General features: G+C 39.6%; 1 protein-coding gene across 3 annotated transcripts in view; it reads left to right on the forward strand.

Moving 5' to 3' along the window:
* Window positions 1–9,356, forward strand: part of C6H14orf132 (chromosome 6 C14orf132 homolog) — a 40,926-nt gene extending 31,570 nt beyond the window's left edge. For 2 of the 3 annotated variants that reach the window (XM_036383956.2, XM_036383957.2), the window contains exon 2: window positions 1,357–9,356. In XM_036383956.2, coding sequence (XP_036239849.1) covers window positions 1,357–1,581 — 225 coding nt within the window. In that variant the 3' untranslated portion in view covers window positions 1,582–9,356. Of the gene's footprint in view, window positions 1–1,106 lie in introns of those variants that run through there. The other variant, XR_008508444.1, reaches the window with a different exon arrangement.
* The last annotated feature ends 2,649 nt before the right edge of the window (window positions 9,357–12,005 follow it).

Raw genomic sequence — 12,005 nt, forward strand, 5'->3', positions numbered from 1 at the left:
GGACTCACAGGGGAATGTAGGTAGGATGCACTGATGTCTAGGTTTTACTCATTGCTCAAGATCAAACAAATCATCTATGCCATGATGGAATTTTGGCGGAGAAATTTAGACATATGACTCTGGGGGTTTTTTATCCAATAAATACATGGGTTTGATCTACCTATGTGCTACAGTCCTGACAGAGTTTGGTTAGAGAGTACTGCAGAAACTTGGGCTTTTCCATACCTCCACTGCTTGTGGTTTTTTACAGGATATTCAGGAATGTATGTCCTCCTGAGCATTTATAGATATGTGAAAGAGATGTTCTGCAGCTTTTTCTGAAACATTGTCCTACACTTACATGAGACTTGGAGCCGGCACTCAGTGAGTCAGGGGAGATTCTTACAGTTCTGCATTCCTAAACATACAAGGGACAAGGATGGAAGCAAAAAGCTTTTGTGTGAACCTTTTTTAGTTGTAAATGTTCTTTCTACTGCAGTAGGTATCCTTCTCTTGCCTGAATGAGGAATCCATTCATTTGCAGAAGGATGTCATTTTATACCACTATGTAAAATAGTTCTTGAACACTGAAGAATACAGTTTCTTCTTCCTTTATCTTTTGCAAAGTATATTGAGTAACTGTTATCTTACCCAGAACATTTTCTAGTACTGCTGAGAAATCCACTAAGAGCACCAAAGAAACTTGGTCCTTCCCTGTAGGAGGAGTCTGGTGTGGGAAAAGTTTTAGAAATCTGCCATTTACTGCATTGTGATGGAGCCTTTCAAAATCCAGTTTGAAGTTTTCTGTTGTATTGATTTATAAATCCTGGATTGTTGCAGTGCTGTGTTTTGCAAGTGAAGTTAGTGCACTGAGTACATTCCAGCTTTTTTACAGTAAGAACTTTTTTGCATGATCTCTTCATAAGCCAAGAGTTTGCTTCTGAGTGATGCATAAGAGGAGCACAAATTCTCTGCATCAGATCCTCTCTGTGCTTGTGCAATGTCTTGCAGTGACATAATACCTTTTCTGGTAGTCACAAAACAATCCTGTTGCTATCAACTCAAATTCTGATATGTGGGTGCTTTGTGTACATGGGTATCTTCTAAATGCATATGATTACTTAGGCTGACTTGAAGCCTGCATTTGAGCTCTTCTGTATAATTGCATGTATTATATGTAGGTTTTCTTCAATAATAGTGATTCCAACAGAAATGGGAGAAATATTAGTCTGTGATATTCCTGACAGGTTACCACCATGTCCATGAATCTCAGGAATTTTAAAAGTTAGCTAATGGTTAGTCTTTGATAATGACTTTGAGGCAATGCAAAAGCAGATGCTAGCTTTCAGTCTGATTCTGCCGTATTTTTCTTCACAGCTTCCTGTTATGGGAGGAGCCTTTATGGACTCACCCAATGAGGACTTTAGTACAGAGTACTCCCTGTTTAACTCATCAGCCAACGTCCATGCAGCTTCTTCCATGCAGAATCCACCAGAAGAGACATCCCGTTCTTCAAATGATGCCATATTGTTATGGATTGCAATAATAGCAACAATTGGAAATATTGTGGTTGTGGGAGTGGTGTATGCCTTCACCTTCTAGATGACTGTCACTACAAACACTGGAAGAAAGGAAATCTTCAGCAGTATTTGTCATGTGTATGTATGTATGTATGTATGTGTGTATATATACATGTATATCTATATAAATACATATAACTAGAGACTTTGTTGATTAAGTGCTGCCACAGTCATGGAAATGAAATGCAAGTTAATCATCTTAAGTCTTGATGGCAGAAAGTTTGGATGCAAATTGTGTGGAGGTGAGAGCTTTATTTGAGAACAGAGCCAATACCAGTTTTGTATAGAAATGTAATAAAAGAGAGATCAACTTGGGTATAGTAAATACAGAGAGATATTTATATAGAAAGTGCTTATTTTTTACTGTAGATTTTTCTAGCAGCTCTTCTGCAGTTTGTCAGCTCTCTTTTTTTTTTTGGTGCATTTTTTACTGTGGTATAACATTACATGGAATTGTTCCAGGTCGTGTTTTCTGGACATCTTAATTTCCTTGATGGACCAAGTGGTTGGCATTGGCTTGGTTGTGATGAAATCCAAGTTCATCATGTGTGGGTCTTCAGCATGGCTGTAGACTCCTGGGCTGTACTCAAAATCATCAGTCTCACAGCCATGACAGGCAAATGCAGGCTGTCTGTTACCTGCCTCCCAGTTTCAGTAACTGGAGCTGGTGATCAATACATTTATGCTGAACCTGCTGAACTGCTGCTCTGCAGACCCTCTGAATTTCAGAGGAGAAAATGATAAACAGAGTAGCAGCACAAGTTCCCATTTCTGTCTAGAGGTACTGGTTTGCAGTGGTTTGTATATGCATTCCTTCCAGGAAACAAAAGCCTAATACCACACTTCTCATCTCACTGGACTGCAATCCAGATTTCTTACAGCAGCTGTGTGCTTTCGTAAGGTTATTGATGTACTGAAAGAATGATGGAAAATTTTTAAATCCTAATTAATAGTGAATATGTCTATGAGAAAGATAAAATTGAAAGAAAGCTTGCTCACTTCTGTGCTTATGCAGGGGTGAATTCGAGAGTTGGGTATGTATGTCCTGGGGTAGAAACAACACAAGAAAAGTATTAAGTGTCAGATGTGCAAGTGCTTGTATCTCAGTATTAATATATCTCTGGGTTGTGGTGAGAGCCTTGGATGAGATGTTTTTTATAACTGGCTTTAGGTAAAGACTCTGATTATCCTTTGGATTTGTTCCACTGAGAGGCAACATTTTTACTGCATTTTTTCCACGGGCAGTTCATTTTCAAGAGCTGTGTCTTTTCAAGACAAGCTGTAGCTTTCCTTGCTTGAGAAATTGTAAAATCTTGAGAGAAGAAAAAAAAATCACCACTGTTGGAAATCTTCCTTCACCTCCATAAAAATTAAGCAACACTTCGTAAAATGTATGCACTTTGAGAGCAGCAGACAAATTCTTCTTCTATTTCTGCATGTACTGTCTAGGTTTTCTGTCTCATGTAGCTAATACTCTAATTCCAGAAAGCCTTGTCTGCAGGAACAGAGACTATTTTTGACACATGCCTGCTACTGAGCTTGAGGCTGGGCTATGAGCTGCTGAATGTATAGAGAAGTTTGGATTTCCCACTTTCCTCTTTAAACCCATTTTCCTGCAGGGCTGGTGGACAGTTACTTGAATCAAAGCAGCATGCCCCAAATCAGTCTTTATAACCACTCAGCAGTCACTGTGTATATTTTTTCCCTCTCTATGAACTGTCCTTTAAAGCTAGGAAAGATGCAAACAGAGCTAGCAGTGGGGAGAAAATAAATTAGGTTATTTTGAGGCTGAGAAAAACAATTATGAGCTTCTCTGTGTGTTGTTATTTCCCTGTTTGGAGGCAGGATTTTGTGAAGATGGTTGAGGACAGACAAGACCTCTACTGGGAAAAAGTTTAGGAAGTCCAGTTCTGCAAGATCAGAGAGAAAGAAAAAATTCTGTCCAATAAAATAACTGAAGTCTTAAGGACGATAGAAAAATTATGATTTTCATTTCCTAAAATAGCTATTAATTCCTTCAGGGCCACAGGACAACAAAAAGCAGAGGAGCTGCATAAATGATCTACCTTGTTTGTTTTTGCATCCCTTCTTATTCTTGCTGAGCAGAAAGGAAGCTGTGGAAGAAGGAAGAATTGAGCAGGACAAGGTCTGGTGTGTAAACATGTAGAATCTGTGAAAATGTTGCTTAGTGTAACGTACTGTCCCCAACCATTTTCTGATATTCTGTTGCCTTTGTAATTGTATCACTCATGGACTTGTCTTCATTGTTCCTGCAGGCTGTCTAGTTAGGCCAGATCCTGCAAGCATTTTGGCATAAAGAGCAAAACATTTCCACCATGACTAAAACCAGTTTGACACAATGGTAATTGCCCAGTGGGATTATTCTGCTGCCTAATGAATTTGCCAGTGGAGTGCTTTGCTTAAATTTCCTAGAATATTAATCTTAGTGCAATTAGCAATGTTTGCATCTCTCCCAGAGCACTGGACTAAACTCTTCAGCCACGAAGAAAAGCATTAGAGTGGGAACAGCAAAAAAAACCCATTATTCTGCTAGTGAAACCAAGTGACACTTTTGTGTGGCTTTTCCCAAAGAAAATGCCCTACTTCATGTGAAACTGATAGTAATAGCAGGAGCCTTGGAAAACAATGAGTTCCACCTCCTGCATCCAGATCATCATCATACATATTTTCATTGTTAGAGGCTGTGTTGTCAAGAAGGGCCAGACAAAACTTTAATTTAAGTAATTGGCTTGACAGGGTGACATGGCAAGCTGGGTGCAAGCAGCAAGTGCAGGCATTTCCTGCCTCATAGTTAAACTGCACACTAACTGTGTAGCTTCTCTGTTGGGAGGAAAAGTTAGTTCTAGGATGCAGGTACAAGGATACTGCACATGAGTGTCTGTGTGGAATATTGTCAGGTGTATTGAAGATCCCTAAATTGCAGAGGTGGTTCAAGCTCTGCTCTACTTTGATAGTGACAATATGCACACTGCATTTCTGGATGTTGTGTTCTGGCTTTGTCCACTACAACCACTTCTCTCTTCTGGGAGGTCAGTGGAGGTTTAAATTAAACCATTGAAAAAGGGGACAAATTCATCAATAAGTTCAGAGAAGCTACAGAGGGGAATGGAGCAGTGGCTGAGTGGGGGATGTTTCACAGGTATGGTCCTGTGAAATATGTTGCCTCTTGAACTCTCAACACAGCGTGACTTGGAGCACTGTGGTTTCTCTGTTCCTTGGAGACAGGCAGCTGGATAATTGATATCACTCACTGAGGAGTGATGAGGAAGCCAAGCCCAGACACATTCCCCAGAGCTGTTTTCTGAAGCCTTTCTTTAAAAGAACAGGGTTCTGTGCTTTGCTGAGCACTTTGTGTATGAGCCTGAGAAAAGGATTCCACTTGAACAGTGCTTCAATTAAAAATATCTAGCACAGATAGCAGTTAGAAAATTCTGACTGCAGTTCATTCTGTGGGAGTTGAAGCAAACCTTTCTACATTCTATATGCTCTATCTCTAGAGGTGTTTTACCTCCAGCCCTGTTGTGCAACCTCATCATACAAACACAAGGAGCAACTTTGCCCTGCAAAGTTATCAATGAGCCAAGGAAGACAAACTGGGTGCCCTAATAATTCCCTTTTAGCCATGGATCTAGGGATCTATGGCAACATACCAAATAATCAAACTCCCTCTAAAGAATTTTTTTTCCTCAAAGCAGCCACCTGCTCGACACAGCAGCTGTGCAGCCACCACAGCAAAGAGACTAAAGGCCAAACAATTATTCAGGTGGGTGCAATGGCACATTAGAAAGGAGGAACTGAGTGGGCAAACCCACTAGAGCTATTCCTGTCATATTTTTATCTTCAAGTAGGAGTCTGTGTTTGCCTACAGTATTAACAACCTGTATTTCTGTGTCAGCACACTTGCAAAGCTGAAAAACCGACTTTGAAATGGATGCAACAGTAATAGCAGGGAGACTCATCTGATACAAAAAAGACATTTAGCCTTTTCAGTGGGCAGATGAGGTCATAGATATCTCAGAAGTAATGAGATCCCTGCTCCAAAATCCTCACTTGCAATAGGACTTGAGGGCAGTCAGCATCCCACCCAGCTGCTAAGCAGACTGTAATAATCAGCCCCAAATCAAGAGTGAATAGAAGCATCCAGCCATTGTTGTCTTGCTCTGTACACCCCTTTGAACATAAAAAAATACACCTTTGTGTCTGGGACCAAATGAAAACAGGAGCCTCTAGTCGCTGGGTTGTTATGTATTTTGTCTATTATTAAAAGCTTTCATTTTGCTATACTCAAGCAATTCCAGTTGTTAATATCCTTTTCACATTTCTCTGCTGGCTGCTGAGAGTTATTAATTTCATGTAGCACTGTCCATTTATCCAAGGTAATTTGACTGAGTTTCCTGTGGCTAATCACAGAGTAGAATCTGGAAATTTGCTCTATTTAGGCGTGATTTCCATTTGAGGTAAATGGACTAAAGATCAGAATCCCAGATCAAAAAGGCATCTGTGCCTTTGGAACATTCAGAGCTCTGGAGAATTGGATTGCATGTGATTAATGTGCAGGAAGGAAAGGGCAGTGAGGTCCCTGGTGATAATGTCAGCCATGAGGGTTCTGACAGGCAGGGCTGAGTGGTTCATTAGCTGCTGCTGTGTCCCCCTGAGCCCTGCTGGCTCCCTGGACACACAGCCAGGGCTGAGTGGGAGCTGAACCTCCAGGTACAGCACGTCCCTCCTCCCCTCACAGCCTGCTAATCCTCAGGGAAACAAGCACATTTGTTCTAGTCACAGAAGAGCCAGAGATCAATATTCTGTTAGCTGTATTGTTCCTGGTACATTGTTCAGTCACCAGAAGGTCAAAAGAGGGGTGGTTTAACATGCATTTAGCCCTTTACCCCTTGTCTGAGAATGTCCTAAAGCAGTCAAGGCATCCTGAGCCTTAAAGTCTCCTACTGCCCTTAATCTGACACTAACTTTTTGTGTTGTACAACCCATCTTTGCCTTTTACCTCTTCTTTTCAGTGCAAAACAGGGAAAATGAAGTCATCACTATGCTCTTCTCTGGACATGTAGGAAACTCGTAACAGCTGTGTGCCAGCCATGTCCCATTTTAGTTTGTGGTTCTTCAGGCACAAATAAAGAAGAAAGTATCCAATTACCTACATAAGCAGTTCCAGGGAAATATTTGCCTTTGCAGAACAAAATGACAATTTTATCTCATTCTGGCCTGTCCCAGAGCATTTACACTGAAACAACATGGGCAGAACTACTTTTGCTGGTTTGGAGATTACACCTGCACAGCCGTGAACTGGAAAAGAAAACCCTGATAAGACAAACATGTCACAATCATCTCAAGGACATGTTTCTAAGGCAGTTTTTCCTGAGTGACAGACTTGAGCTGTTGGTAGCAAGCAAGTGCCCTTTTGTGTGAGCACAAATAGTCTCCCTCTCTTTGGGAATTCTTGGGAGCATTGTCCCACCCATTCTGTCCTTCTCAGGCTGCTATTTTCAGTTGTAGAAAATACTCTAAAATATTCCTGTGTTAGTAGAATACATATAGGATTTACCTCCCAAAGCTCTGCTTAGTCTTCCTGCAAAAGCAAAAACAACACTATTTTCTTAAGCATGGAACATTAATGAGTCAAGTATCATCTGTACAGTAGCATTGTCTCATTTTAATCTTCAGTTTTCCTATTATCCAGACTTTAAAGATGCTGAGAAAAGAAACAAGCAAGAGAATCACAGAATGTCTCCAAAGTCACTGCCCAATCCTTTAGTCTATCATTCCTCATTCCTCCCCATATAATCCTTAAACTCACATCCATCTCTTTTAACTCATTGTCACCATCACATAGTCTCTTTGCCTTCATTTTATTTCTCCCCTTGTCTTTGCTGTATTCTTTTCATTCCTTGGTGTCAGAGCATGTGAGCATTTGGAAGCCAGCAGTGTTCTTCAGCCCTTTCTAGCCAGCTCCCTGGCTGACCTCTGAGAGTAAGGTTAGTGATCAGAGAGGACATTCCACAGTGAGGACAAAGAACAGTGACACAAGGCCTCTTCTGGGAGAAAATCTTAATCATTATCTGCCTTAGCAAATCACAAAGTGTTTGCCCTAAGCAGAAGGGCAAGATGTGGCCGTGAAGCTTGGTAACTGTGTTGTCAGTATCCATACAATGCAAAGTTACCTTTCAAAAATTCAGACTTTATAGATAAACTGCACTGTTCTGCAGCCAGCACTTACTGAGCTTTTCCCAACACAAAGTCCTTTGTTTTTTTTAGCAGATCAGAATCACTGGTAATGCTCTTGGGGTAAGGTGAGGGCCGTGGGAGTGGGCCCTAAGGAGAACAGAAAAGCTCCATGTGATTTACTGTGGGGTCAGGGCCATTAAGGAGCAGTAAAAAAGTTTTTCTTTTCTATTCAGTAAAGAAAAACAGGCACAATGTGCTAAGCTATTTCAAATCTAATCACACCTGCAGTTCTCAGACACACAGCCAAGCTGCTACAGCCAGATTGAGCATTTAGAAATGCCATTGTACCCAAAGGAAAGCACATTCTTCTGCCAGAATTGAGGGAGCTGTGCAGCCTGGTGTTCTGGGAGCTTCCTGAGCTGCAGCCATTACGGTGATATCGCATTTCCTCAGGAGTTCACTCCCACCAATGAACAAATAACATCAAACTCTTCAAGTCTAGGCCTAAAACCCATCTCAGCTGCTGCCTTCATAAGGATGATTGAAGTTCCTGAGCCTGCACGCTGCTCCATCCAGAGGGACCTTTGCCTCCACCTGGAGTCAACTGCATTAATAACACTTCTTCTGTACTTCTGACATCTGCTTCACTGGATCAGTTTGCAGGACTAGCTGTGGGCTGCTGGGGTTTTATTTTAAATGTAAAGATGTCTGTAGTTTCCTAATCAAAAGCAAGAAAGAAAGCAGAATGCTGTATTTTTTTAAATGAGAAGGTAATAAAACCGAGTCTGAATATTTTGATAGATATGCTGGAAGGGTATATAATGTAGCAAACAGTTGCACTATTTTTTCCTAGTATGAGTATCCAACCTGAGAAATATTTGTTCTTTCTCTAAGTCCTCTTCCAGTTCTGAAGTTTGGAAGTTCAGAAGGAGTGGAGTACAAAGTCTCAGTGAAATGTGAAGCTTATGTAAATAAATCTGGTTGTTAGCTTTGTGAGGTAGCCTATTACGTTTGTTTTTCAGTTATCTCAAATACTGCCTAATTATCTGGGACTTTTTCTCCCTAAAAAGCTAAATAGTGACACTTCTGAAAGCATCTGTGCTTCACACAAAATCACAGTCATATGGAAATTATATTCTTCAGTTCATGTAAAGCAGCTTTACAGGAGCCCTTTAGTAGGCACTGTTACTTTTTCTTAATAATCCTGAACAATTTAATTCTCTTGTGCTTTCTCTCTGCTACCCTGTTTTGTACACTATCAGGTTTGCAGGGATTCTCTGTATTGTTTTTGTAATAAATGGGTTGGTTTCTAGAAAAACCTTACTGTTGTAATCATTGTTCTTGGATCGTGGAGCTCTATCTGTAAAGACAAAAACAACTTTAAAGATGCCCTCTGCTTTCTCCAAGTTTACTGTAATTAGCAAGTTTAGTTAAGAGAAATGTTCTTTTAAGCTCCTGTTATGTTCTTTTCCAATTATTGACTGCTTTCACTATATGTGTACTTAGTACTGGTTCATTCCTTTACTATGGTGAAAATGACAAGTTTTGTTAATATCAGATGGAAATTGTGGTTTTGGATAAAGTTCTTCAAATTGATAACGGTGTGTGATTTTTCATTTTGTTCTCAGTTCGCTTGAGAGTAGTTCGAAGTCTGGAATCGCAGTTATTTGATTATTACCTCCAGTGGTACTCTGACACCACTTATTTCTTGCAATTTACAAACCTGCATGATCGGTAGTCTTGGGAAATGATCTCTATTGAATGTATGGCATGGAATTGTGGCTGTTTCTACAGAAATGCATTTACCAGCTCTCAAAGTCCAAGAAGTGCTTCAACACATCTGGGAGCCCAAAAAAAAGGTTTTGTTTTCTTCAAACATTAGCTCAGAATTCCTTACCCCATGAGCTGCTCTCTGCTGGTTCTCTCCTCAGCTGAGCTTGGCCATCCTGACCCCCAGAGCTGTGCAGGGGCCTTTGTGGCTGTGGCCCCAAAATCCTGACCAAAGGCTTCTGGGGAATTTAAGGGGGCACCAGACCTTGCTGCAGGATGTCCAGCAAGCCTCACCAAGGCAGATAGTGGCAGTAGGAAAAAAGGAAAACGTTTAGCTCTGCTAATGCAATACAGCATACAGATTATTATGGGCCTTTCCTTATGATCCTCCTAAAGGGATGCAACGAGGCAAGTTGAGTTTAGATCTGCTGAAAGAATGGCAAAAGGGCATGCTAAGAGACCTCTTAAGCACAACTTAAAATTTAAAAAATTATTTACCTTTGAATGTAGCAAATTCAGTTCATGAAGATGCATGAACCAATCCTAATAGAAAATCTCACAAAAATTCACTTAAAAATACAAATAAAATGCATGTTTTATGTAGCCCCAGTCTTTATCAATCTAGCAACATTACATATTCCAGAATTTAGCCATCAGAATGTAGGGCAGTGTAATTGCTACACTACAGCAATATCTAATTATAATTCATTTTTCCATTGCAACTGTGGAATCATGCAAGTCACATTTCTGTTCATTTCTGAATTCTGCAAAATATTAAGAAATGAGTATAATCTAGAAATGGAAGAGAATGTTCTTCTCAACAGTCATTTAAAAATTCAGCTATGTGTGTTCAGACTGATAAAACCAATTGAAATTGTCAGCACTGTTTTTTGCACAGCATTATCAATATAAACAAGCTGTCTGCTAATGTAAATTGCTCTGCAGTGAGACTAACAAAGAACATCATTCTTTTAGCCCAAGAGAGCCTGTCCACTATAGCATTTCAACTGACATATTTTGCTGTGTCTAATGCTACATTACAGTTTTCTTTAGGATAAAAATAATGAATTCAAATCTGACCAAATGGCTTTAACTGCAGCAGGCAGTGGATATAGGTGAAGTTCTTCTATGAGCAACCTGCTATCTATTTCACTGCCTCCTGTCTTAACAGAAGCATTGGACTCAAACAGGAGCTTGCCTTTTGCTATTGCTTGCAAAGGCATTATTCTGAGCTAAGCAAATCACCCACAAAATTTGTATTCCATTTTGTAAAGACAGACCTTGTGATTCTGAATACATGAGATCAAATAACTCCTGTATTTCCCTTACATATTCAGACAATCCTTGCTCATTAGAGGCAAGAAAGACACTCCTTTCATGAAGATTTTTTTGTGATTTCTGTTTGGAATTACAAGCTTTTGATGCCTACAGATGTTAGTTGGGTATAGAAAAAAAGGCTTACTGCTCTCTGAATTTCCCTAGTGACTCCTTAAAGGATAGGTAAAGTGATTTATGATTCCCAGGGCCTTCAGTGTAGCAAACAATTTTAAACAGAATTCTATTTTCTTAGCAGCTCAGCTCTTCTTCCAAGCGCCTGGTGCTTTTAATTTATTTCTTTAATCTCTCTACTCTTTCATTTCTTACCTAGTGTGAATACCCAAACTCTTTTGATCTTTATCAATATTTATTACTTGAAAAGACTTTGAGTAAATATACCTCAAAGTCCTCTGCAATAACAGCTGATGGAAACAAAATAATTTAAAAGTACTTATTTCTTTCACCTTTTGGTAAAACTAAGCACCCCATTCATTCCTTTGAAAGTCTCATGCTCTGTGTTTTTTAAATAATTTTTGTGACCACACCAGCTGCTCTTAGCCAAAATCATTTCTATCTTCTGTGCAACCTTCCTTAATAATTTCTGCTTACTATTTACTTGACTTTGTTTCAGGCAAGTCCTATCTTTTGAAGTACATCTTGACTGGACTTTCCTAAAATCAATCTCAGACTTTGACCTTGTAAGAATTTTCCTTACCTTCCTATTTCTTTTATAGTTCAAGGATATGTAGGACTCAATTCTTAAAGTTGTTGTCCCCCTTGCCTCGCTTCTGATTGTAGGGTACTCTAGATGAAACCTTAATTTTTCCATCTTCCAATCACGATCTAGAAATTCTTCTTGTTCTTCAGGCAATTTTGGGAAAAAATACATTCTAAATGTGAAAAAACAAAATAAGCAAACATAAAACTTAACAACATTTTGTCCTATTTCAGAATAGTTTTGTCTAGCTTTAATGCTATCTATAAGATTTTGAGACCTCTGACATGACAAGAATCAGAGCATTTTTAGTGCAGTACAATGGAGCATCATAACTGCAAACAGCTTTGGACATTCACATGCTGAAATTTTCAATATAAACTTGCCACTGAAGCAATTTTGAAATATATCAGTATGTGAACAGCACACTGTGTCAGATTATGCTG

Source organism: Molothrus ater, chromosome 6 (assembly GCF_012460135.2).
Source record: "Molothrus ater isolate BHLD 08-10-18 breed brown headed cowbird chromosome 6, BPBGC_Mater_1.1, whole genome shotgun sequence".
NCBI classification, from domain to species: Eukaryota; Metazoa; Chordata; class Aves; order Passeriformes; family Icteridae; genus Molothrus; species Molothrus ater.